This window comes from Leopardus geoffroyi, chromosome A2, assembly GCF_018350155.1.
Source record: "Leopardus geoffroyi isolate Oge1 chromosome A2, O.geoffroyi_Oge1_pat1.0, whole genome shotgun sequence".
NCBI lineage: Eukaryota > Metazoa > Chordata > Mammalia > Carnivora > Felidae > Leopardus > Leopardus geoffroyi.
Genome location: NC_059331.1, coordinates 125210858 through 125238726, shown reverse-complemented (window position 1 = coordinate 125238726; position 27869 = coordinate 125210858). Strand labels below are relative to the sequence as shown.

At 39.6% G+C, this 27869-nt stretch overlaps 1 protein-coding gene across 4 annotated transcripts in view; it reads right to left on the bottom strand.

Annotated features, from left to right (window-relative positions):
* Window positions 1-27869, bottom strand: part of BMPER (BMP binding endothelial regulator) — a 251696-nt gene that overhangs the window by 89382 nt on the left and 134445 nt on the right. For all 4 annotated transcript variants that reach the window (XM_045495284.1, XM_045495283.1, XM_045495281.1 and 1 more), the window contains exons 8-11: window positions 22921-23030; window positions 19178-19318; window positions 16875-16979; window positions 13575-13620 (exon numbers count right to left, since the gene is read on the bottom strand). In XM_045495284.1, coding sequence (XP_045351240.1) covers window positions 13575-13620; window positions 16875-16979; window positions 19178-19318; window positions 22921-23030 — 402 coding nt within the window. The remainder of the gene's footprint in view (window positions 1-13574; window positions 13621-16874; window positions 16980-19177; window positions 19319-22920; window positions 23031-27869) is intronic.

Here is a 27869-nt window from a genome sequence, read left to right as displayed (position 1 = left end):
GTATTGGAAAAGCGCTGAGAATGTAATAGATGCTCAGAGAGTAGTTACTATTAGTTTTATTATTATAAATAGTATGCAAATCCAGCAAGTTGATATCCACTGCTGGTGAAAATAGGGCTGGATAAGACTGCAGCATACATGTAAAACATAGACTTGTTGAAAAGACAACGTGAGTTGAGTGCATCTATAAAAGACATATAAAATGTAGATCTGGGGCTACAACAGAGTACGCCTTCTAGGCCAAAAGAAGAATGTTCATCAAGTCACGGGGCAGCTTGCAGAAGGGCAGGACACCGATCTGACCAGAGTGGGGAGTTCCTTCGGGAGATGTGAGACACCCAAAACGTCTAAATCAATTGGCCTGAGATTTATTGCCAGCATGAAAAGTTTAAATGTATTCCAAAGAACCAACATTCCTTAATGTGTTCCCTATGAAACATCAATCCTGCCTGTGACTCTGCCAAAATAAGTAGAAATAAAAAAAAAATCTCGGCAGCTCAAATTAGTTCAGGAGGTACTCCATAGTCTATCACCCTCCTGAAAGTTTACCCTGCACATTGGCATATAAAGGACCCTGCCAATTCCGCAGCAAAGAGACATATTTAAGTTTACTTGACCCAGCATTTTCCTCATGTATTTAATCACAGAAGCTTGTTTTGAAATATTATTCATTACTCTTCCTCGGCACTAGTGTTTTATAAAACAAACTTTGGGAAACTGCGAGAGACAGTGAAGGAAGCCGGAGCTCTTGTGAAGGCCAGGGCCCTACAGAAAGGGCTGAAGGAGAAAAGACAGAGGTTAGTTGCAGTCAATAGGTTAAAGCTCTGGCCGCTATGGAAATGGGAAGGGAATTATTTATTAGAAAAACAACACAAAGAGACAATCAAGCAGATTTGATGACTTATTAGCAACGTGGGGGACAAAGGCCAAAACGATGAGAAATAACATTAAGGCCCCAAATCTGTGCAGCTGGGTTAATGGGGGTGCCAGAATTCAGTCAACAGATAGGGGTTGGAATCAGCCGTTCATTTCTCCATCCAACTCCCAACCAACACAATTAAGAGAATCAATGGTAGCAACTGTTAATAAAATTCAAATGCAGTACTTTGGAAGAATGTGGCCTCCAAAAAAATTAGGAGCTGAGATCTACCATATTAGCATCTTGTCAAGAAGTCGTGTGTGAAGGTCCTAAGAAATCAGAAATGTGAGAGAGCAACTCCAGGAGGGGTACTGTGGAGGCAGAGCTGTGAGCTCACAGGATGAGAAGGTGAAAAATAAAAGGAGAAGAGATATGTGTTCTCAGGACAGATGTGGAAAGGCAGAGCAGAGGAGTGGAGCAGGGGCAGAGTGGCTGGGGGCGGAGAGTAGTAAGAAGGGATTGTGATAAGAAGAACGAATGATAGTATTCATAAATAAAAACTTCACATCAAAAGGAACTAGATAGTACAGCTAGTGAGTCATTTCTCCAAATTAGAACTCAAGTGTTGTAACCCAAGAGACTGGAGGTTAAGTGACCTAATAAATGTCGATACGTTTTTAAAAGGTGAGCAAATACAAGTGCTTTCAAACAGAAGCCGCTAGTCATGCAGAGAGAAAAGAAATTGGCAAACTTCATGTATGTTTGGAGGCAAACCTCTAAACGAATAAAAATGTAGTCAACAGAGAACATAGAATAGTTCTCAGAAGTGTTGGCTTTGGAGTCCCATAGAGCAGCGTATCAGCTGCCTTCACCCTATTTAGTTTTCAGACTCTTAGATCTCTCATTTGTAAAATGGAGCTTCTACTCCGTGGATCATTGTGAGGATCAGAGGACAGGATACACAGAGAATGTTCATCACAACACAGACTGACACAGACTTACACCCAATAAATCTTTACTGGCAATAGGACTAATTTTAGTGGCAAGAGATGTAGCAGTTTTCGTTGTTCTTGTTTTGCTCTTAGTAGACGTGACCTCCAGAGAGGAATAAATCTGCCTCGGCTTTGCATACAGTAATGCATAATTTATTATACAGTGTTTTCTGTAAAGTGAAATATTCATTTCAGAATCTAGGGTCTATATTGTTTGTTTGGTCACTTCACTGTATTTTAGGTACACCAATGCTAAGGGGGTTTAGTCACCAGTTCTTTCAGTCAAAACCAGGTATATGCATCTTTTTCTAAAATTCAAGATGGCAGCCTTGACTAAATGTACCAGATGTCTAGTAATGAATTTATATATCTTTTTCTGTTCAAAACATATTCTTTCAGGGGCGCCTGGGTGGCTCAGTAGGTTGAGCGTCCGGCTTCAGCTCAGGTCATGATCTCACGGTTTGTGGGTTCGAGCCCTGTGTCAGGCTCTGTGCTGACAGCTCAGAGCCTGGAGCCTGCTTCGGATTCTGTGTCTCCCTCACTCTCTGCCCCTCCCCCGCTCACACTCTGTCTCTCTCAAAAATAAACATTAAAAAAAAAAAAAGAATATTTTCCTGGTGCACCTGGGTGGCTCAGTCAGTTGAGTGTCCGACTTCTGCTTAGGTCATGATCTCACAGTTCATGAGTTCGAGCCCCAGGTTGGGCTCTGTACTGACAGCTCAGAGCTTGGAGCCTGCTTCAGATCTGTGTCTCCCTCTCTCTCTCTGCCCCTCCCCTGCTCATACTCTGTCTCTCTCTCTCTCAAAAATAAACATTAAAAACATAAAAATAAAGAATATTTTCCTAAGCAAAGACCCAAGGACGCCATATGTTATGTAAGAATGAATATTGGACTAGAAAGTTAACAACAACAACAACAACAACAAAACAGGTTGTCATTCAGCTCTTCCAGTTAATATTACCAAAGAGCCTCAGTTTCCTCACCTGGAAGGTGAAAAGTTTGACCCCATAATAAAGGTTCATTCATTTATACAATTCTTTGATGCTGAAATGGTGATGAGTTTGAGTGACAGAGCAACTCTTCTTTCTTACTCCTGGTGGAAATTCTACACAGTTATTTCAAGTTTAAAACTATAGTATTTTAATACTGTAAGTACGAAAATTTGGAAAGGTCTTCACTTATCACTGAAAATACCTCAACCCTGAGTTGCCAGAAGGGGGGGGGGGGGTGGGGTGGAATCTGGAAAACTGCATGGACATGGAAAACCAAGCCAGTATGATTTGTCAGTGGAGTACAGAGAACACCAACTATCACCACTCTGCACCCAAGCAGGCATGGAGGTGTCACCACGTAGATGAAAGCCTGGGCACTGAAGTGGGCATTTCCTCCAGGGTAGGGTGGAGGGAAATGCTATTAAATTGGAAACTCCTCCTAACATCCTTCTCCAATTTCTAATCTTTAACCTTTATAAAGCCCTCCGGACCTTCTCTTCCTTTCCCAATTGCAACTGGTTGTTAAACTGTATAAAATGACAAATAAGGCAATGGTAGATATTCCAGCCCAGGCCCTGGGGCCAGATTTCACTATAGGAGTTCAGGCTCCACACTTACCTTGGGCATACTTCTTAACCACTAAGCCTCAGTTCCTCAGCTTTAAAATGGAGCTGATAACATCACTTGACTATAAAATGGCTGTGAGTATCAAATAAAGAAGATCAAACGAGATAGCCCACGAAAGTGGTTAGACACAGCAGACGCTAAATACATATTAGCTGCTGCTGCTGCTCCTGCATTTCTTGCCATTATTATTTGATGATGATGATGACTGTTAACTAAACCATCAGAACTTACCAAGTACTTACGCCCTGTATGGACTACAACAGGTGGTAGATAAAAGATGACCCCTGATAACCTCAGGCTCCTCTTTCAGCTTTTCACCAACCCATGGCCAGAAATTGTAAAGTAACGGTATCCCTTACAACAGAACAGCATAGAAAACAGACAACAAACTGGTGTCCTCATGTCCCTTCCAACGCTGCTCCTGCTGGTGTGGGATTTCCTAGCCACCACGTGTGACACAGTTGGGTTTTATTTGCCACCTCTGTCTGCTGGTTGAGCCTCAGGAGTGGCGACAAACCCAACTCCAGATGTCCGGCAGAAACTTCAGTGGCCACTTAGCTTAACACCTCCTTGGCAGGGTTAAAGTCAACACCCCAAATTCTTATTCTACAAGCATCTTGAGCTCTGGTTTCAAATTTCCTTGCTTTCCTGAGTTAAGGACAGACCCTTGGCGTTAAGGGACCTGGAGTTGCCTACAGTCTCAGGGGCCAGAAACCTTGCTCCAACACAGAATTACTAATTTGCAGAACCTCTGTCAGTGGAGATTTCTCATAAAGTGGGCCTCGAGGTCACAGTTTGGTTAAATTGTTGTTGCAGTCCCCCTCCTACAGCCACTCTTTAATTGGGGATACCTGTAGGCATGCCCAGGGAGTTAAGTAAGGTGTGCCAAAACCAACCAGAGCAATTCCACAGCCCCTGTCCTGGGTGCACGCAGCAGGCAGGGCCCTCTCTGAGAGCAGGCACACTAATGCTGTGCACAGCTGGAAACTAACCCTGGGGGAGGGTTTAAAAAGTCACCTGGCAACTGTGAGCCTCCTTGCACCCTGAGTTGCTGAAATCTGATATTTCCTGTTACTTGTGGGACGTGTAGCTGAGGTTATGTCAATTAAATGCACATCTGTGCTCAGTATACCGTACCCGCCTTTGTGTTATGTAATCTTGAACTTTCCTTTTGAGTTGGGATTCTGATGGTTAGGGCTAATGTAGCTAGAGGCACAGCTTATTGAATCTATGGGGTCTAAGTTTGGGCATCCACATCTGGGCTGCCTTTCGTTGCCTCTGGTCTTGTAGATGGTTAAGAGATTTAATTCTCTCTCAGAGTCCATGTCTCTCTGTCTCTCCCTCCCTCTCTCCCTGTCTACACACGCGCGTGCACACACACACACACACACACACACCCCTCTCTTATCAGTGAAAACTTTGCCACTAAGTATTATTTCCATGCCTGAAAACAGACATTCTGCCAGCAAAGAATTTATCCGATTCAAGTCTTGCTGTTGGGTGGTTAGGTCAAGCTTTCACCTACTACTTTGCCAACTCGCAGTAAGATAGCATTTTACTTAAACCAAGTGCTACATGCACAACAGACAGTGGCCTTCTTGGCACCCAGTTCACAGTCCTGTGACGCCCAGCACAGGCAGAGTGGGATCCGCTCTAGGCTATAGCTCTTACTTTGGCAAGAAACAGCATTTGCATGAAAGCTTTATAAAGTTTATTTAGCTTACTTCAAATATTTTATTTTAAATAAATCACCCAAACCAGATTTAATTCTTTTCATTTGGACAAGGAGAGAGAACGTCCATGTTATTAAAAGACAACAATGCTTTTCATTCTTCCTTCAGGTCTGATTTTAATATGACTTTTTTTTTTTATTTTGATAGAATTATCATTGCCCTTTCAGATCAACCCCACAAAGATGGCTCTACTACGGGGAGTACAACAAGGTTTAGCCTGATTGCTGCTTTTTACCTAATGAATTGCAAATTACTACTTTTGCAGAGAAGCCTGTGAAAATGTTCTACACATTTACGTCAAGTTTCCTCTTTGCTATTCTTTTCAGGGGTCTGCAAGAGCCCCAAACACTACCAAGACAGACTAACCCAGTCAATAAGGCAGCAATTATGCGGGATTTTAGAAACAGACAATCCAGTGTCACCTGTGCCGGAAATAATGTGACACGCATTTAATGACAACAGATAATCAAAGTAAGTTTTAGACTATTTGAAGCCATATAATCAATCCTTTTCATTTGTGCATGAAACTATATATGAATCTAAGTATTTATTCTTGCCTCCTTCCAAGAAGGATTGTGAATAGCTTATGGGCATACATACTAAATGATTCAAATCACATAAGGGGAGACATTTAAGGCAAAGTAAGGAGTCACTTGTTACTCAAAAGCTGCATGCTATTAGAGGTGGGCTACAAATTTATTTCTAGCTTCCTAGCAACTAAAGCAAAGATGGTGACTTTTAACCAGTCAAGATTAATTATGCCTTTATAATTTTTTGGAGGGCTAAACAATGAAAATATAAACACACTCAACTAAATCCAGAGGCTTCTAGTCTGCGTTTTTATACCAGGTTTGTTCTCCTACTTCATCTACTCATTGGATGTTGAGAGTAAGTTACATGTACCACAGGTGTTCATGTCTGCATTCACCCTGCTGTTACCCTTGTTAAGAGTATCGATCATTCTCAACCATTTGCCCTGGGAAGGGGGTCGCAAATGACCCCCAGGGGACGTTTGGCAATGTCTGGAGACACTGTTGATTGCTAAAATCTCCAGGAGAGAAGTGCTACTGGCCTCTAGTTCGTAGAGATCAGAGATGCTACCAAACAGCATACAATGTGCAGGACATAGCCCACAACAAAGAATTACCTAGTCAAACTACATAGCACTGAGGTTGAAAACTGCAGCAACTAATAGGGTGTGTATGGCTGTGTGTGATTTTGTTCGAATAAGATAGAAATCAGTCACTTTTCTCAGTATAGAAAACACTAGACTTAGTTTGTACTTCGTTGGTCTTCTCTAGAAACCCATATGTAAGAAGAACTTTTGTAAATGACAGATTAGGAAAAAATGAGCCCAAAGTTTGTTCTGGATCCTGGATATAATGCCAAAGGAATTTCAAAATAGAATATCTTTAGGCCACAGCTAAGGGCCTCAGAATATGTCTACCTGAATGTGTTAGGAAAATCTGGGCACTGCTTAAAAAAATTGGAAGTCATCCCATCTCTTAACTCAATCTAAATAAATAAACCTTGCCAATAGAATGTGTTTTATAGCATCGGTGGAAGAACTGCTGGAGAGCAAGAGAGAGTAAACAGATGGAAAGGACACCAAAGGAAATTGAGAAATAGCCATCTGATGATATCACGTAGATTTGGACCAAGAACCACATGCCTGGGCTCTTCCCGCACTGACCTGCTGGATGCAGGTGCACAGGGTCAATGGTCTCCCCGGTGCCCCAACAGCTGGATGGTTTTGTCCTTTGCCAATTGCCTCTCTTAGTGACATAAGGTTTACAAATACAATAGTTAATATGACCTGTTAAAAACTTGGTATTATTTTGTCATGTCCATCCTTCTATTCTTTTTCTCATTTTTTTTCCTGATAAACCACCATTATTATAGGTTTGGCAAGGCTAGTTCATAGTGGATAAACTAATAATGAAATGTAACTTTTTGTTCAACTATCTCAATAATCATCACCTTGATTCTTGTAACATAAAGTCAGATAATTCAAGATTTGGGCTGTTTCTGCACAAGACTAGTCCTATGTTTTTATTAAACTGATAAGCAATGATCCTGCCTGACAGCACTGTGATTAGCAGATGTAACTTATCTGTGCTCACACAAATTGAAAAGCTTAGCTAGGAAATCTTAGGAGTTCCTCTGAACTTTGTCTGCTTCAATAAGGAAATGCTTTCTAGAGAAATGCAAACATCTTCACTGACATGGCTATAGAGGAAAACTTCACCAATTTAAATTCTACTCTGCTCATCTAGAAAGGAAAGAAGCTGGAGGTAGCCTCCAGACCATCCATAAATAAAGTTTCCTCACAGAGTTTCTGGGAGGTTGATTAAATGTAATAATTTATACACATTTTGAAATCAATTGGTGTGTTAGTCATAGGTATTTCTTCTTCCTGCACTAACTGTTGGGCTCTACTAAGGCATACTTGGTTGGCTTTCTTTGAGTTGTTTTATGTACGTCATTTTCTTTAAATAAAAATTATTTTACTAAATCTACAATTTCATTTTCATTAATTCAATCAACATTTTTATCTAGTGTATAATGTATAATTGTTTAATAGCTCTCTATCATAGATAGTGTGATATATATACAACAAATATATTTATAATATATCACATATGTATCTATTGTCAAAAAAAAAAACAAAAAACACCAGGATACCTTTTAGCTATAAACTCTGATTTTAAACATGTGGAATAAACAAACTTGTGCCCACATGAAAGCTGCTTTCAGCCATCATCTAAGCCCACTTCTCTAAGGTTAACTAGTTTATAAAATACTTTCTAATTGATTTCATGGATTTGTTAATCCTGCTTATACATTAAAACACTTTGACAGTGACATTATTAATACTCCCCTTTTGATGAAACACTTCAGAAAACTATCTGCCTACAAGAGAGTATAAGAAACTCACTTCAGAATTAAGACACACATAGACTATCTATCATATCAGATATCCCATGCATATCCCATGCAAATGAAAATGAAAAGAAAGCTGGAGTAGTCATATTCATATCAGACAAAATAGACTTTAAAACAAAGACTGTGCCTGGGTGGCGCAGTTGGTTAAGTGGCTGACTTCAGCTCAGGTCAAGATCTCACAGTCCGTGAGTTCAAGCCCCGCATCAGGCTCTGTGCTGACAGCTCAGAGCCTGGAGGCTGCTTTGGATTCTGTGTCTCCCTCTCTCTCTCTGCCCCTCCCCTGTTGTGCTTTAGCTCTCTCTGTCTCTCAAAAATAAATAAATGTTAAAAAAATTAAAAAAAAAACAAAGACTGTAATAAAAGGCAAAGAAGGGTATTTACATAAAAATAAAAGTGTCAATGCAGAGAGAAGATATAACATTTTTATGTTAATGTCATGTTTATTTATATTAAACGATTTATTAAGTCTATATTAAATGTTACATCATAACATGTAACATTTAGAAATATATATGTACCCAACATAGGAGTACCAAGATATATAAGGCAAATATTAACAGAACTAAAGGGAAAAATTGAAAGAAATACCATAATGGAAGACTTTAATATCCCATTTTCATCAATGGATAGATCATTCTGACAAAAAATCCATAAAGAAACATCAGCTTTAAATAACACATTAAACCAGATGGACTTAATAGTTAGGTATTATACAGAACATTCCTTCCAAAACCAGCAGAATACACACTCTTCTCAAGTGCACATGGAACATTCTCCAGGACAGGGCACATGTTGAACCATAAAAGTCTCAATAAATTCAAGAAAATTGAAATCATATCAAGTATCTTTTCCAACCACAATGGTATGGAACTAGAAATTAATTACAAGAAAAAAAAAGGAAATACAAAAACATGAAGATTAAACAACATGCTACTTAGCAACCAATAAGTCATCAAAGAAATCAAAGGAAAAATCCAAAAATAACTAGACAAGTGAAAGCAGAAATGCAGCATACCAAAACCTATGCAATGCAACAAAAGTGGTTCTAAGAGGGAAGTTCACAGCAATACAGACCTATCTCAAGAAACAAGAAAAATCTCAAATAAACAATCTAATTTTATAACTAAAGGAACTGAAAAAAAGGACAAAGCCCAAAACTAGTAGAAGGAAGGAAATAATAATGATCACAGTGGAAATAAATGAAATCAAGACTAAAAAGACAATTAAAAAGATCAATGAAACTAAGAGCTGGTTCTTTGAAAAAATAAATAAAATTGACAAACCCTTAGCTAAACGAGCCAAGAAAAAAAAAGAAAAGAGACTCAAAGAATAAGATCATAAATGAAAGTGGAAAAGTTAAAATTGACCTCAGAGAAATATAAAGGATGATAGGAAACTACTATCAACAATTATATGACAACAAGCTGAATATCCTAGAAGAAATAGATAAATTCCTAGAAACATACAATCCTCTAAGACTAAATCATGAAGAAATATAAATTCTGAATAGATGAATTTTTTGTAAGGAAATTGAAACAATAATCAAAAATCTCCCCCAAAACAAAAATTCAGGACCAGAGAGCTTCATTGGTGAATTCTACCAAACGTTCGAAGATTCAATACCTATTCTTCTCAAAATTTTCCAAAAAATTGAAGAGGAGGAAAAGCTTCCAAACACATTTTTAAGGCTACCATTACCCAGATACCAAAACGAGATAAGGACACCACTCAAAAGGAAATTACAGGCCAATATCTTTGATAAACATAGATGCAAAAATCCTCAACAAAACATCATCAAATCAAATCCAAAAACACATTAAAAGGATCATATACACAATCAAGTAGGATTTATTCCAGGGATGCAAGGATGTATTCAACAACCACAAATCAATCAATGTGATACATCACATTAACAAAATGAAGGATAAAAATAATATAATCTCAATACATGCAAAAAAATCATTTGACAAAAGTCAACATCCATTTATGATAAAAAAACTTTCAGCAAAGTGTATATAGAGGGAATATACCTCAACATTAAGTCATATATGACAATCTTACAGCTAACATCATACTCAACCATGAAAAGCTAAAAGCTTTTCCTCTAAGATCAGGAACCAGATAAGAATGCCCTTCTCACCACGTAGTACTGGAAGGACTACCCAAAGCAATTAGGCCAGAAAAAGAAATAAAATCATCCAAATCAGAAAGGAAAGAGAAAAACTATCATTATTTGCAGATGACATGATCTGCAAGAGGAAACCCTAAAGAATCCACCAAAAAAAATTAGAACTAATGAATGAATGAAGTAAACTTTCAGGGTACAAAATCAGTATTCAGAAATCTGGGCATTTCTGCACACTAATAACAAAACATCACAAAGAGAATTTTTAAAAATTTTTCACTCACAATTGCATCAAAAAGAATAAAATATCCAGAAATAAATTTAACCAAGGAAATGAAAGACCTATACACTGAAAACTATAAGACACTGATGAAAGAAATTGAAGGAGACACAAATAAAGGGAAAGATATTTCATATTCATGGATTAGAAGAATTAATATTGTTAAAATGCCCATACTACCTGAGGCAATCTACAGATTTAATGCAATCCCTATCAAAATGCATTTCTTACCCATCTAGAACAAATAATACTAAAATTTGTATGGAACCACAAAAGACCCCAAATAGCCAAAGCAATCTTGAGAAAGAAAAACAAAACTGCAGGTATCACACTCCCTGATTTCAAACTATACTACAAAGCTATAGTAATCATGTTTTTTTGGTACAAAAACAGACATGCAGATCAATGGAGTAGAACTGAGGGCCCAGAAACAAACCTATACATAAATGGACAATTAATGTATGACAGAGGAGCCAAGAACATAAGATGGAGAAAGGACAATCTCTTCAATAAACGACTGTAGGAAAACCGAACAGCTACATGCAAAAGAATGAAACTAGACCTCTATCTTTACTATACACAAAAATTAACTCAACTGGGTGTTATGCTAAGTGAAATAAGCCATATAGAGAAAGACAGATACCATATGTTTTCACCCTTATGTGGATCCTGAGAAACTTAACAGAAACCCATGGGGGAGGGGAAGGAAAAAACAAATGAGGTTAGAGTGGGAGAGAGCCAAAGCATAAGAGACTCTTAAAAACTGAGAACAAACTGAGGGTTGATGGGGGGTGGGAGGGAGGGGAGGGTAGGTGATGGGCATCATTTGGGATGAGCACTGGATGTTGTATGGAAACTAATTGGACAATAAATTTCATATAATAAAAAAAAAAAAAAGAAAAAAATTAACTCAACTGGGTTTAAAGATTTTAATGTAGAACCTGAAACCGCAAAATTCCTAGAAGAAAACACAGGCAATAAACTCCTTGACATGTCTTAGGGACGTCTTTGTGAATCTGACTCCAAAAGCAAGGAAAACAGAAGCAAAAATAAACAAGTGGGACTACATCAAACTAAAAAGCTTCTGCACAACAAAGAAAACCATCTTCAAAATGAAAAGACAACTTACTGAATGAGAGAAGATATTTGCATACCATAGAGCTGATAAAGGATTAATATTCAAACTATATAAGGAACTCATATAACTCAACAAAAAACAAAGAACCCAATTTAAAAAATGGGCAAACGCTCTGAATAGACGTTTCTCCAAAGAAGACATCCAGATGGCCAACAGGCACTTGAAAAGATGTTCAACATCACTAATTGTTATGGAAATGAAAATCAAAACCACAATGAGATATCACCTAACAGCTGCTAGAGTGGCAATTATCAAAAAGACAAGAAATAACAAGTGTTAGAGAGGATGTGGAGAAAAAACAATCCTCGTACACTGTTTGTGGGAGTGTAAATTGGTGTAACCAGTGTGGAAAATAGTATAGAGATTCTTCAGGAAATTCTACCATATGACCCAGCTATTACACATCTGGGTATTTTTCTGAAGAATACAAAAATGCTAATTTGAAAATATATCTGCACTTCTATGTTCATTGCAGCATTATTTACAACAGCCAAGATACGGAAACAATCTAAGTGTCTACTAATACGTGAATGGGTAAAGAAGATGTGGTATATTTCTACAATGGAATATCATTCAGCCATCAAAAAGAATGAAATCTTGCATTTGTGACAACACAGATGGACCTTGGGGGTATTATGCTAAGTGAAATAAGTCAGATGAAGAAAGATAAATACCACGTGATTTCACTCATATGTATAATCGAAAGCAAAGAAACAAATAAAATTTTTAAAAACCTCAGAAATACAGAGAACAGACTAGTGGTTACCAGAGGGGAAGGTGATGGGGGAAAGGTATGTGTATGAAATGGATGAAGAAGGTCAATTCTGTGGTGATGGATGATAACTAGACTTGTGGTAATTACTTTGTAGTGTATTCAGATGTTGAATTATAAAGCTGCACACACGAAGCTAAAATCAATAAATAAATAAACCAATAAATAAATAAATAAATAGATAAAGTGCAAGCTGTCTCAACGCCATATGAATTTGAAGAGGACTAAAATGGCAATTTGCTAGTCATATGTCTACATATGGGGATAACACTGAACTTGTTGCTATGCTCTGAGTGATTAGCAGTGCAGTCTCAGTCAGCTTTCAGAATAAGCCATTTTGGGGAGAGAACCTTCAAGAACTCAGTTAAAAAGAAGAGGATTGGGGTGCCTGGGTGGCTCAGTCAATTAAGCAGCTGACTCTTAATTTTAGTGCAGGTCACGATCTCACGGTTTATGGGATCAAGCCCTATGTTGGGCTCCATGCTGGCAGAGGAGAGAAACACTAGTCTGTTTTCTCCCTCTCTCTGCCCCTCCCCTGCTTACACAAGCGTGCACTCTGTCTCTCCCTCTGTCTCTCTCTCTCTCAAAATAAATAAATAAACATTAAAAAAATAACAGGATGGCCAAACCATTGCCACTCTAAAGACCTCTTGTTTAACTCTGCCAATAGCAGCACCAAACGTGCCAAGGTGATATGGTAAAGAGGGTGGGGTTGGAGAGGAGGAAATAAGTGTGGCTGTTTGGCTTTATAATGATACAAGGAAAATCCCTCCTAGATTATGTATATTGTTTGTTTTACTGGATATCATCTTAACTGCTATGACTGCAGATGCTATTACTTAAAATGCATATTAAGTTATGTGGTCCTTCTTAAAACCTCATCAGACCATTTAACTTCTAAATTTCTATTAGCAACAAACTCTAATGGAACTATTCAGTGGTGCTTCTGAGAGGGGATTCCAACTGATTTAAAGTCTGTAGAAAAGTGGGATGACCCCATCCCATACCTAGAGACACAAAATGTGCAAAAACTTATACCACCATTTTTCTTGCTGAATTATAAAAGGTGAAGCAAATATTAATAGCAATTTCCAAAGGAATAAACTTACTTTCAGTGCAAATAGGACAGCATCCTTTCCTGTTGAGAATTTTACCCTAATCAAGAGGAAAAAAACAAAAAACACAAGAGCTTAATGTTAAGAAACAGGGCACGCTGAAGACAAAACTTTTTAAAATACCAGTTCAACTAATGAAATCAGTCCGAGCTATATCTGAACTCAATGCTCAGATGGTGATGATGATAGTGAAAATGAACTTAGAAGTATCAGGTTCTAACGCCAGGCAAAGTCATTCAGAAAGCTTTCCTGTTCTTATCCTCTGAGAAATACAATATCTAAAGGACTCACTGGTGTGATTTTTTTCACATGGAGGGAAGATGCAGACAGTCTGGATTACACCTTTTCACTTATATCCAGACTAGCCCTCTAGAGACCAAGCACACACATAAAAATGAGAATCGTCTATCAACCTCTCGATCCATGTAAGGCCTTCATTCTGTCTTTGCTTGTTGGAGGGGCCCAAACAATACATCATAACCCAAGCACAGGCCTATGGATATGGACAATATCTGTGCTGCAGATCACATTCATTCAGGATTTCTTCTTTCATCAAGTGGTATGCTATCCATGTTAAGTCACTGTTATCCAGTCAAAGCCAATGAAGCTGAGGGTTTTGAAATGCTTAGTAATTTTCCATTATCTTTCTGGAAATGCAATGTAATCTCCTATATTCCGTTGTTTCTCATTTTTTTTAATGTATGACGTTAAAAAAAGGAAACATACTCTCAGGGCCGACATCAGAAAATGGCATTGTCTTATCTCTGACTCAATGAAGCTCAGAGACAAAAAGAAATGTGGTCAATTGCCACTACTGATCAATTGCATATAGAATAGATTTAGGTACTCAAAAAAAAAATCATACTGACTTAAAAAATGCTGGTTGATAATTGAGGAACTAGAACATCATCTGATTCATTTTTTCAGCAGAGCCAGGCCTAAAATGGTACATTAAAAGCTATGACAACTTTGCGACTTAAAACTTAGTCTCTCAGCTCACTCAGCTCTCCCTTGGTTTGGGGCATTAGGACCTATTTTCATTGCCTAAAGCTCTATTCATTTCTATTTGGCACAGAGGCCCCTTTTAGTTTCTTGTGACTGAAAGAAGCTGAGGACAAGATCAAATGAGGTCTGCTCTAGCCAAAATCAATGAGGTTGGCTCCCCCTGGAGTAGTGGCCTCGAGGGAGTACAGAACAATTTGAACCAAGGCCCTAATAGAGGGTGACTATATGAACCCCCACATCTGCACCTTGGCAGAAACTGCCATCTCCTTTCTCCTGGAACTGAGTGCGGCGGGTAATCTCACTGAATCATATAAGGAATAAATCAAGCACAAGCTATGAAGTCTAGGCTCCCAAGTTATATGTTGTAAAACTCTGGACATGTGACCTCACTGGTAAGAAGGGTCTAGTAACAGCACTCAACTCAGAGGGGTGGTCTCAACATTAACAGAGTAATGTCCTGTGACTATACAGAAAGTCTCAGTATGCATCAGTGATGATGACATGGAAGTGTTATAATGACCCGTCCTCACTGGAACCCCCTACAGGCCTTCTCACAAAAGGCACTCCTTTGCCTCTGGGGAGGGCTTCAGGGGAGGATGGACAGGAAGTCCAACCATAAAACCCTTCAACAAGGCACCCACACTTCTGGAAAAAAAAAAAGAGGAGCAGTAGCCAGGAAGAACAGAGCAGGGAATATAGTCTGCTTCTTTAAAAAAAAAAAAAAAAATTAAATTTCCCCAGGCAATGCAGGGGAGGGGAAATAAGCATTTAACAGGGTTTCCATGGTAGAACTAAGTTATCTTCCAAAGTCCTATGTTGGCCCCTGAGGAGGGAAAATGTAAACCGGAGGAAAGGCTGGAAAGATGCCTAGAAGCAGAAAGGTGGCCCCTGGGGCAGGAGCCGGGCCCAGACAAGCTTTGACAAGACCAGGAGGGGGAGGAAAGGTCTGCACTTGGAGAGCTGGGTGCTCCTGGCTCAAATGAGGCCCCCACAGAGGAGATGCTAACAAGATGCCACGGACATAAAGAACGCTGACCTCCCCACAACAAGAGGACAATGAAACCCATCAACCCTGCCACAAGTGGCAGGACTGAAGTAAAGCTGGAAACTCCACCACTGCCTGTTGGGGCTAGTTACTTGAGCCACCAGGTTGGCACAGCATCCTGTTTTTGTCTTGTAGAATAAGGAAGCCCATTATTACCAACATGTGCTGCAGGAGTTCATTAGCAGTGAGGGTTCCCCAAGGACTGGCATAAATGATGTGATCCCATTTTTCCCAATGAATATTTATAAGCAGACCATGTTCAAGTCTACTTATTGTATCTCCCTTTTTTTTTTTTCTTTTATGGGAGATTTTCAGTTTTATGTCTGAGGCTTTTTAAAGCAAGACTAATTAGGGTTTTTTCCCCCCTTTTTTTCTCTCCCCCCTTCATTCAGTTGTGCAATAGCAACAGCTGTTGTTTTTTTGTGCCTCATTTGGCACTCAAGTAAAAACAGCAACTTTTTGTTTATAATATAACAGATGTGAATAAAATTAAAAGCTGTCTATAACAGAGAAGGGAGGACATGTCCTGAATATATGGATATATTTTTTCATTCACTGGAAGGTATTGAATAGGTTTGACATTTTCCCAAAATGCATAAAACCTTGAAAGGTTTCAAGTTGCCGAGGTGAACTCAATGAAGCTCAAGCCATAGAAGATAATGATTGCTTTATTCAGCATGCTGGAACTGTGGGTTTCTGAAAAGAGATATTTCCATAGGGGCACTATTTCCATTTTGGGCTACAGTGGAGGCCAAGGTTAGAGAGGGAAAACGTCAGTAAAGGGGTCGGGGGTGCTGCTAGGCCAGAGAAACCCCTTGGGGAGTTTATTAATAAACAACTACATACACTTTGAATGGCGAAGGGAAGAAATCTCTGATTTGGGAAGAGGAAAAAGAAAAGAGAAAAATATGGTGTTCAACAGAAAACCCAGCAAAAGGATCAAGAGAGCAGATCTAACAGGAGTTGGAGACATTAAAACAAAGAAGTGGGAGAAGTCAATGAGAAATAGGAGACTTGGGTCAAGTGTAAGGTAGGAGCTATTTTCCTACAAGGCTAGAATTTGGGTGGGAAGTGCAAAAAAGAAGGAGAGAAATTTGCAAAGGGGGTTTGTGGCTATTGAGGGACCTAGAAGTATCAGGAAATCTAGATTCTGTGTTCAGAAGACACCATGTGGCCATGCCACAGGTAGGACGTTTCCCAAGACCTGAAGGTAAAGAAAAAGTCAACCTGCATTCCAGACATACCTGCGGGCAGCTGCTGATGGGAACGCACTGCTTCTTTCGACACTCTGTCTTGCCTTTCACACAAGCACAGATGGTGCAATTAACAGAGGACCACATCTCTCCATCCTATGGGAGAGAGCACAAGATTCTGCTATCAGCTGGAGGCTGATGGGAACTAATCCAACAGGCTGGGATTTCTCTGCCAAGGAGAGCATTTCTTACTCTGAGTGAGAGATCCATCATCAGACTAAATTACTCTGAGGTGTCTATCTACACCTACCCAATTTGAAGGTGTGTGTAGGTGTGTGTGTGTGTGTGTGTGTGTGTGTGTGTGTGTGTGTGTGTTCCCCCTCCAGGATATAAAAAGAATTCTTATGCATCTAACCAAACCATATTTGTATCGTGCTCCTCCTACATTGTTTACTTAGCTTCACCCTGGAAGACAAGCATGAGTTGAACATGATGCAGTAGCAAAGGTCTAATGTTCCTGTGTGATAGACCTGAAGTGTTTAAGCTATTCCAGGCAGCAGCAGTTGAGATGTACAAAGGTGGTGAATTTATTCCCACATGTGACATGGTTCTGGACCACACAGGGTATGATCCATTCAAAGAACAGAGGCTAATTCACAGGACTCTCATTGCCCAGGCAGACACTTGATCAGCAAGCCATCCAAATATGTGGAGCCCAGATGGAATACTCCGAGATACCATGCCCCTGCCTGTCTGATACTTTCCTCCCCAAAAGCTAGATAGCACCTTGGGACACATTTTCTAGCCCAGAAAGGGCTGTTTGAGGAATATTTTTGGCTCATTGAATCTATAATATGCAGTTGCCAAATACCCAGCCACAAGAAGCCCTGTATCTCTGGAGAACACACAGGGATGTGCATCCTAGCTTATGCAAGAGTAGATTACAGGCACAAGGGTTGGATGTGAAAACAAAACAAAGATTCCTTCCTGAGTTTGTAGATATAAGCAGAAAAATTTGTTAAAAACAGAGGAGCTATCTCAGATTTTGATGATGACTCCTCTTCCTTTTCCTTCGCACATTTTGAAGCTATTTAAGGACTACTAGAACCTTTTATTTCTTGAGAAACAAAGACCTAACTGAATCTGTCCTAAAGGGCATCTGACGAGTCCAAATTCTCTGTGTGCACATTTCTAGGACTTGGCGTTTCAAAGATGACTCTCTGTAAATTATTTTAGGCTTCATCACATAAAGGAACCTTTGTACAGGAGCCTTGAAAGCACTTTGCACACAATACCATTGTGAGAGGGGGTCTATTGCATCCAGGTGCTCTGGAAACACAAGAATGACTTTATGTAAAAAGGATACATGAGTGGCTCTGAAAGCCTGGTGTAAATACAACACACATGTGACCCCCTTCTTTTGGGCATGACACATCATGTCTTCTTACTGATTCCATAAGAATCAAGAGTCTCCTTCCAACTCCATCAATGCAAAAGGAAATCTGGCCAAGTACAACATGAGGATCTCCCACATCTGACTTGATTCTGAGGGTCCCAGTCTCAAGAATGTCCTGAGATGATACCTCAGGTACAGAAAGACTCCCTCCACCCAAAAAACTAAATGGAAAGCAGTTTGGACAAAGACAACAATCTTCATCCTGACGTTTACATGGTCACTGCACAGCTATGCTGTCAGAAAACTATGGGTAGTATTTGATAAGTAGCAGATGGTCAGGAGACAACCGTGCTAGGTCAGTTGGGGCAAGGCTCTCTCACCTTTGCTCAATGGCTGTGCCAGCATGAACATCCTTACCTGAATATCTTCCAAGTGAGAAAATCTCTCTTTGAAAAAGCAGCTTTGTAAAAAGTTCCAAAAGTATTAAGCTATAGGACCATCAGGATCTTGGAAAGGGACACTGAGCATCTCTGACTGAATGAGATGTCCTCAGCATTTGGGCTCCCATAACAGTACCATTCGGAGGTGGGTGGGGGTGGAGGGGTATCTTCAGCTCAATCCCCATCACTGGATGACCACATTTGGAAAAGGCAATAATGTTTTACAAGCTTAAAACACTTCATAAAGCAAAAATAAAGCTGAAGAAAACCATTTTTTCAAACAGTTGCTTCTCTGCCCCATGTATACTTGATTTTAAAAATATGTATATATATTGCCATATAAATAATTACATTTGTGCACGCACAGACACACACACACACACACACACACACACACACACACACACACACACCATATGTGTCTACAAAATATGGAATACTCCAATCTGCCTTTTATCTGGAGCTTTTTACATTTCAGTATAGTACAATGGTTCCCATGAGCTTGGCTTGTGACATACCCGGAAAACCTTGTTGCCAAATTTGCACACTTTGACATCTTCTGGAGGCACTCGCAGGAGACACTCTTCACAACAGGTCTCCTCCCCTCTGATGCAGCTACCAGGGTGGGAGCATTTCTTCTTACATACTACAGTAGAGTCCTGCGGACCCAAAGGCAAACCAGAAATTAAAAATGATTTCCATCTCTACCAACCATCTTACCTGGCCTTCCTTTAACAATCCACAACTAACTGCTTTACAACATATTCTGGGGGCACCTACATGGCTCAGTTGGTTAAGTGACTAACTCTTGATTTTGGCTCAGGTCATGATCTCGCAATTTGTGAGTTCGAGCCCCATGTCAGGCTCTGCCCTGAGCATAAAGACTACTTGATTCTCTTCACCCCCCCTTCCCCCAAAAAGAAAACATATTCTGAAGAAATCATATTTTAACTTGTTGTAATAAATCTTCCATCTACTTCAAAATGTTATTTGCTGACTAAATATCCAGATGAGAAGGTGAAGAAGCTATGAATAGTGTGACATACCCTCACTACTTTCAAGTGTTTATAATTTAACGTTCAAGAAGCTGATGATTCCACTCTGGCCAGCGTGTGGCAAGAAGGTCCAACTCACTATGGGTCAACCAGTTTCCCTCTTCCTGCCCTTTTCCTCTTGCATGCTTTTCATTAACATGGCTCTCTTGGGTCTCCTCGAGGGCATTTGCCACCTTTGAGGAGTTTAGCATAAAGGCATGATATCCAATCAAATAGCAAAAATTAAGAGCTAATGTTCCTCCTCAAGATAAAATTCCTTAGTGTGTTCCACGTCCACAGAAGAATTGAATGAGCTATGCCAAAACTGACCATTCTAGACTCTTCTATAAAATATGTAATCTTTTTTTTAAAATATGTAATCTTAACCAGGTCGCTTAACCTCTGAAAATGATGAGTTTATATCCGTAACTTTAAGAGGTATGGCTTGATTTCTAGCCAAGTAAATTGTGCCTGCCAATTCATTGAACAACATGTCGAAGAAAAGTTCAGAGCAGTTTAAGAAAAGTAAACTCTTCTAGTTCCCCATCCAACAAGATGCAATTTCACTGGAGTAGGTTATCAGCTAGAATGAATGTTAAGAGCAAAATATTTATGAGACTTGGTGGCAGGCAGGGAGGGAGGAAAGCAGGGTCCCTGGTATATGGACAATCCCTTCACAGTGTGGAATTAGTATCAGACCAATGATAGGGAAATGAGACCAAGCCCTCTCCTTAGTTAGTATTGAGAGATAACTCATTCAAACAGGTTGTATAAATCAACGTATGTAACTTCTGCAGCTTCTATGTTAATCCTATGACTTCAACAGGTACTTCTGGTATTATCTCCTATACTCCTACTGACTTATCCATCTAAGATTAATATAACAATGTGATGATCCTTTTAAGAAAATGGCATTGGTTGTCTTATTTTTAAGGTTCTACCACATCAGATAATTGATAGGACTCAGCATTGGACAAGACCAGGGGGGAATGCCAGTTCATCCATTAGGTATGTTATCTTGTGCAAATCCATCTCCGTGAGCCCCAGATTCCTCATCTTCAAAAACCTACTTCTCAGGTTTATTGTGCAGCTTAAATGAAATATTTAAAGTACTTGGCACAGTTTCTGGCACATAGAAATTATTATAGGTCAACTCATTAATTGGGGGAAAAAAAGTCCTTTGCCAAACTGCACGTATTGATTTCTAGTTTGAAAAACAAGGACACATACTAGCTCTCAAGTAATGCATACTTCATGGTAGACTCCCCAGCTTTCATTACACACACACACACACACACACACACACACACACACACACACCACCCATTAGATCATATGCCTGGCACTAGTTTAAGCAATGAGAATATTGAGATGGATAGATGTGCTTCTGTCTACAAGGAGCTCACGGGGCAAAAGGAGAGAGAACCATGTGAACTATTAAATTGCAATATAATGTCATTAACAGAACTAGTAAAGGTATAGAGGTAGCAGAAAAGAGGGACAATTACCTACTTATGTGTGTCCCCTAGTCAGTCACTAGGGGAGGAGCTAACATCTGAGAGGCTGTTGTGCATGAAGAGGAGTTTGCTATTCAAATTGAAAGAAGATGAGGTCGCTCAAGGTAGAGGAATCATCAAATATGAAGGCACAAAGATTCTGTGTTTTAAAAATTGGTTTTAAAAATAAATCACTGCCATAAAGACTCTGTGTTCAGAGTACTATGAAATAATTTCCTGCACCTGTCATGGCACTGGGTGGAGATGCTGGAGAGGGAAGCTCCAAGCAGATAGAAAATAATAATGATTATCCAAAATGATTGTAGCCTGATTCTTGAAACATCCAATTTCCCAAAGATGACTGTGAACTCATTCTCTCTCTCTCTCTCTCTCTCTCTCTCTCTCTCTCTCTCTCTCTCTCCCACACACACACACACACACACACACACACACACAAATCTCTTGAAGGAACAGTATTAATTACACTTCTTTTCAGCACTGAGAAATACTGTCTGATCTCCTCTCAAAGAATCCATGAGACCCAGAGCAGTGCAAGCATAACAAATTCCCATCCGTGGGACGTCTGGTTTTCCTGCAATCAAGAGAACTTGGGGATGTGATGTGTTTCATCAAAGGTTTAGCATCCTCAAGAGGAAGCTATAACCTGTGAAATTCCTGGAGAGGAAGAGAAGTCATGAGGATGAAGGCCAAGGCAAACAGAAGGAGTGGCTATAGGTTTAGCATAGGAAAATATAAACCATGGAAGAGAGGAAGGAGTCTCAGGAAAGTATTCTCAGGCTTGGGAAATACTCAGTGTTCAGTGCCAGGGAACAGACAGTTCAGCCCCTACTCGGCCACTTCCCTGAAGTAGTGCATGCTTCTTAACAAAGCATGCCTCAAGTAATCAGGAACTTCTGAACTCTAATCTCAGCTACTGACTCAGAGCTGACATTGAGCAAAACTCTCCTCCTTCCCTCTCTAGCCCTTTAGCTATTAAAGACACAACAACAACCATCACTGCCAAAATGTATTCTTCTAAATTCATGTCACACAGATGTTTGCATTAACTCACTAATGAATGATTCTAAAATCTTCCATTAAGATGGTTCTCTTCTTGGTTTAAAAAAAAATCACTGTATAAGCACAGTCAGTGAATGTGGGCCGTGTATTCCTTTAAAATTCTGGAGCTGCGGAATTCTTTCTTTACCAGTCATTAGGCCTCTGGTTGCCTTTTGAAAAAAGCAAGCAATGCTTTTCTTACTTTTCAAGTAAGAAATGGTACAATGAACAACACATAAACACTCCCCTCTCAAACTACCAGGTTTATCTTTGTGATGAACTGTAAATCCTTGCCTTTCTTTTCTCTTGAATGTGATTAAAGTCATTTTTATTATGTGGTATGTTAAGGAGCTCATCTCGGATAGTTAGAACCAGAGAACGCTGCCAGAGACACTCTGTGTCTGATTTTAGAAAATACCTTAGGACAGTCCCTCAGACTTTAGTTCTCACCTCCAGAAGCTAACTTGTAGGTCCTGGGAAGGTAACAGTGAATTGTAATCTGGGTCCTATGTTTGAACGTCCTTACAACCTTAAGCATGATTTCAAGTAGCAAAATGGCATTGATAATGCCTCCTTCCAATAAATGACAGATCATTATGTTTGGCTATAAAGTTAACAGTAACGTCCCCAGTGCAATCATTGTCGGATCACAGCCCCTCAGAACCACCTTACCTGGCAGGTGCATGCAGTGCAGTTATCGTAGAGAAATGAAGATCCGTTGTCATAAACATCGCTGCGAAAGAGGCAGCTTCCAAATGGAAGGTCAAACACTTTCCTCTGACCTAGAGGGAAGCAACGGCATGGTTAATGCAAGACAGAAGCCAGGATTTCCCACTGTGTCATCAACAATTCTATCACAGGACTGTTAAACATTCTCACAAGACCAGGTAAATCTGGTGCACAAAAATAGTCCTCGGCCAGACGTTCCCTGGAGTAATTAATTTAGAAAGTTTTTATTATAAAGAGCTTGACTCCACACTGAATCCTGTAAGTTCAACAAATCTTTATTACCATCATACCAAGATGACCAGATCTATTTGACCTGCCCTCGTGGAGTTCACAGTCTACCGGTGAGACAAACTCACAAAAATGATTTAAATACAACAATATGGTAAGTTCCAGAAAGAAGACAATCTGGGAACTGTGGGGACAGGGAGGACAGAGAAGACTTCTTGGAAGATGCAATGCCTCAACTGCATTTTAAAGAATAAGTAAAATTATCCAGGAAGTAAGTATTGGCAGGGAAGAGGCACAGGAAGTCAAGCTATTCCAAGAAGGACTAGAATGAGTGAAAAGGAGAACCAATGATATAGCATCTCAGCTGGAGAAATTACAAGTCCGTTGGTATAAAGGATGGCACTATTCAAAATGCACATAGAGGCAGAATCCAACCCACATGTCAAGTGCCCAAGCTTTCACAGGCATCACACTTCTGTAGAATTAGCTTGATTTTCCCTGATATGAAGATTTGATTTATGATCAAAAGGTCCAAAAAGTAACCCCAAACAAAGAATGCAATCCAATTTCATCTTTTCTTTCAAATTGCAAGCTTCTACTCCCTGGAGCATATAAAAACATCCCTGACATGTTGCTTGAGTCAAGCAACATGTTAAGCAGATGAAGATTCATAATCACTCATTAGATTTACAACCACACTCTTTCTTCTTAAAATTTTTTATGTTTTATTTATTTTGGGAGAGAGAGAGAGAGAGAGAGAGAGAACGAGCAGGGGAGGGACAGAGAGAGAGGGAAACACAGAATCCAAAGACAAGCTCCAGGCTCTGAACTAGCTGTCAGCACAGAGCCCGACATGGGGCTTGAACTCACGAACCGTGACATCATGACCTGAGCTGAAATCGGACACTTAACTGACTGAGCCACCCAGGCACCTCCACACTCTTTCTTCTTATAAAAAGATTAAAAGCAAACTCTAGTTATCAGAAGGCCCAGTGAAATGCTGAAAATACCTACAGGCACATACTAAATGCCACTCTCAGAATTCAAATTGTTGGAACTACCATTAACAGGAATCACAAAAAATGCCATCTTCCTGTTAGAGTCAACTTCAAGGCTAGGATACGGTATAGATGCAGAATTAAATCACTGGCTTGGTTCTTACTACCAGAAGTAAACTTGCCTCAAAAGATGACAGTGAGTTATAGTCTGGGTCCCACATATGGACTCCCTAGTGACCTTGAGTAGTTCTCCAGGCCTCACTTAGTTCACTTGTAAAATGGTAACAATAATGCCTCCTTGCAGTAACATACCACCCTCTCTGCCTAAAATGCTAATATGAAAAAAATATAAATAAATAAATAAATAAATAAATAAATAAATAAAATGCTAATATGAAAGTAGGCAACCAAAAACCCTTTCGTGGTTAGACAAAATCTAACTAAATGACTGTATTTGCTCCTAGCAAGTATTAATAATCCAACTAAGACAGACATTCTTATGTGCACCCCCAGGTCCTGAGTTTCTTGAAGCTTGTGGAAGCTTGCAGACTAAATTAGAGGACTGCCTGCAAAATACAAAATTCTGCCTTTCTCTAGATTTTCCTCTAGGCCCTGAGGCATCAGAAAGTTGTGTGCAGGCCATCTACTCAATTGTTTCAATTGAACAATGTTTAAAGATTGGGATAACCTGGTTTGCCTTTTTCTTATCTTTCATCTACATGTGCTTCATGTACTTTATAAGTGACCTTAATTCCTTTTAGGCAAGAGGCAGGATATAGATACATAAATATAGTCAAGCTTCTTTCCCTACCAATGAAAATACATTTTATGGTTGAGCTCCACATTATTCCTCAGAGGACCTTTCACCTCTTAGAATGAACTGCCCCTTCCTGTGTTCCCATAGCTTGGAGCTTTTACTACATTTATAGTACCCAATATTGTGGCATAGATGGATGAATGAGTAGGTGAACAAATGGATGGATAGATTGGAGAACTGATGCACTAGTAGGTCACCAAATAAAAAGACTCTTCAATAATATCCCCCTGAAAAAAATATGACCAACTACTTACCTTATCACTCAAAGATAATTTTTACCTAAAAATATTGATGTAAAGTCTTTATCATAGAGCCTGGAATTCCCTAAACAACCCCAATAAGTGGCACATGATGAGTGTTATCGTTATTAGCGGTGGTAGGATTCAAATATGATCCTAGGCTGTGTCATTCTAAGAGGTGCATTGGGTGCTCAGTATACACAAACCTCTGATGAGTCTCTTCATTGAAAATGAAAAAAGAGAGCTAGAGAATGTTGCAATGCAAAAGGCTAAGGTATGTCATGTAAATGAATCCTGTCAAAGGAATATGTCATAGCAAATTGGTGTCCAACCAGCCAAAATTCTGATTAGTCTAAGATTTCAGGATCTAGAAAGTATCCTAGTGTTTCCTTTTTTTTTTTTTTCCTTTCTGTCTTTTGTTGTGTGGGTATATTTCTTTTTACCCCCGAGGAACACAAAATCTTACCATAGTTCCAAAGTCATCATGGCCCCAAATTAAGATGAAACATTCAAAAGAGTGGTTCAGAGAGTCCACATTCAGCCTAATTTAAGCCATTTCTACATTATTCCACTGGGGTTTAGCCTAACCAAAAACGGTCTCATTTGGGAGAATTAAGATTTTTAAGTTTCCTAAGACTTACTGTTCCTTTTGTAGTCTGTCTTATGACCACAAATGGACAGAAAAGTCTGCATTCAATACAACAGCCATTCCTCATATGAGAAGCTTCTGAGTTGACTCAGCACATCCATAGTATGGACTTCAAAGCATTAATCAAGTCTACTTATCTTCAATGTCAGGCCCCAAATGCCACCTCTTCTGTAATGACTTTCCTGCTCAGATGGAATGCTGTGTCCACCATGACCAAAAGCATGACGATTTCAACAACAGTGAACTGGCTAACTCTATTCCAGGAGTACAAGCACACATTGGCAACCCAGGAAGCACACATATCAGTGGAAATGTCTTTAATCAGGCATGTATAAACAATTTTCTTTTGTTCTTTTAATTACTTCATAGTTACTTAAAAAGTATTACGTGTGTGTGTGTGTGTGTGTGTGTGTGTGTGTGTGTGTGTGTACATGCAGCAAGAAGGCAAACATTAGACGAAGGGTTGACAGGTGAATCCTGTAAAGAAAAGAAAACTGCCTTGGTTTAACAAGATACCTTTATTCAACAAGTTGGTTGTAGAAAGATAGACTTTAGACTATGGCTGTGATAAGCTGGGAATGAAAAATATCAATCAACAGGAGATTCTGGAATTGAGAAAAGCAAGCTATGAAAGAAAGGAGAGAAGATTCAGAAAAAAGGGTGTGGACAGTAACCGATAGGATGCTGGAGCCCAGATACACAGTGACATTTTCCTAAAGGCATAATAGCTGAGACCTCTTAAGAACAAAGGGAGGATCCATTAAGGATCCATTTCATGTTGTTCACTGTGCTCCACTAAAAGGTAATCACCCTCATTGACCACAAACCTTCAGTAAAATCTACTACACAAGTCTTGATTCAGTAGCACCACAGAATGTGAAAAGACTGGAGGGGAATGTCCCTGCAAGTACAAAATGACGTTGAAGGAGGAGGAAGAGGAGGAGGAGGAGGAGAGGAAGAAGAAGTGGAGGTGGAAGAGGAAGAAAGGAGAGAGAGAAGGAGGAGGAAAAGAAGAAGGAGGAGGAGAAGGAGAATTAAGAGAAAAACAGCAGAAGGAGACCAAGCCAGGGGTGACTCGGAAATGTATTAGCCTCCTCAAAGATCCCTCAAGATTCTAGTGAGGTTGCTGGAGGATTTTAGTAGGAGATGCTCTATTGTATTCACACACTGGGTCAGGCTACTTTTCTTTGAACCTTAGTCTGACCTCAACTAACTCAAGAGTTTGAAGATCATGTGTAAGAAGCTGACATTCGGATTATAAACAAGACCTAAAGGATCTCTTGCCCTAGAGACTCTCCATCACAGGCTGTCTCTTTCAACTGGCAATGTATATGCCTCTCTCCACATCACCACGGAGGCTGGGCAGCAGCAGGTTACAGCCTGGGCTTAGGAATCACAGGAACTCATATTCAGGTATCAACTCTGTAACTCACCAGCTGTGCCACCTTCTAGGAATCTACTCCCCTCTCCTGCAATAATACTAACCACAGCATGTATATTACATATCAGAATGATATACTTAGCACCTATACGGCACAGCTTCTTGAGAAAATTCAATGAGAAAAAGCATGTAAAGTGATTTTCATAGTACCTAGGAAATAGCAAATGCTCAATAAAAAAAAGCTCATTCTCCTTTCCTTTTGGCTACTTTTCATTGCTCCCTTCCAAACCTCTTGCTTTTGGTGTCATCCTCCTGCATACTTTTGCCTCTAAAAGTAACACTGGTCTATATTCTTCCATGTGTTAATTTCATATGCCTTTAAAATACTAATCATTTCTACCAATTGTCATATGCCCAATGAAAGACAGTTTCTTCAATACTGCTCTCGCCATCAGGGGTTATCATCCCAAGTTGCCTGGTGAACCAGGTTTACAGATACGAGGAAGCACAAGAGAAAAGAAACACCTGTAGAGACCTCAGACAAGAGATAAACACCGGGCACACCTTACATTCCTATAAC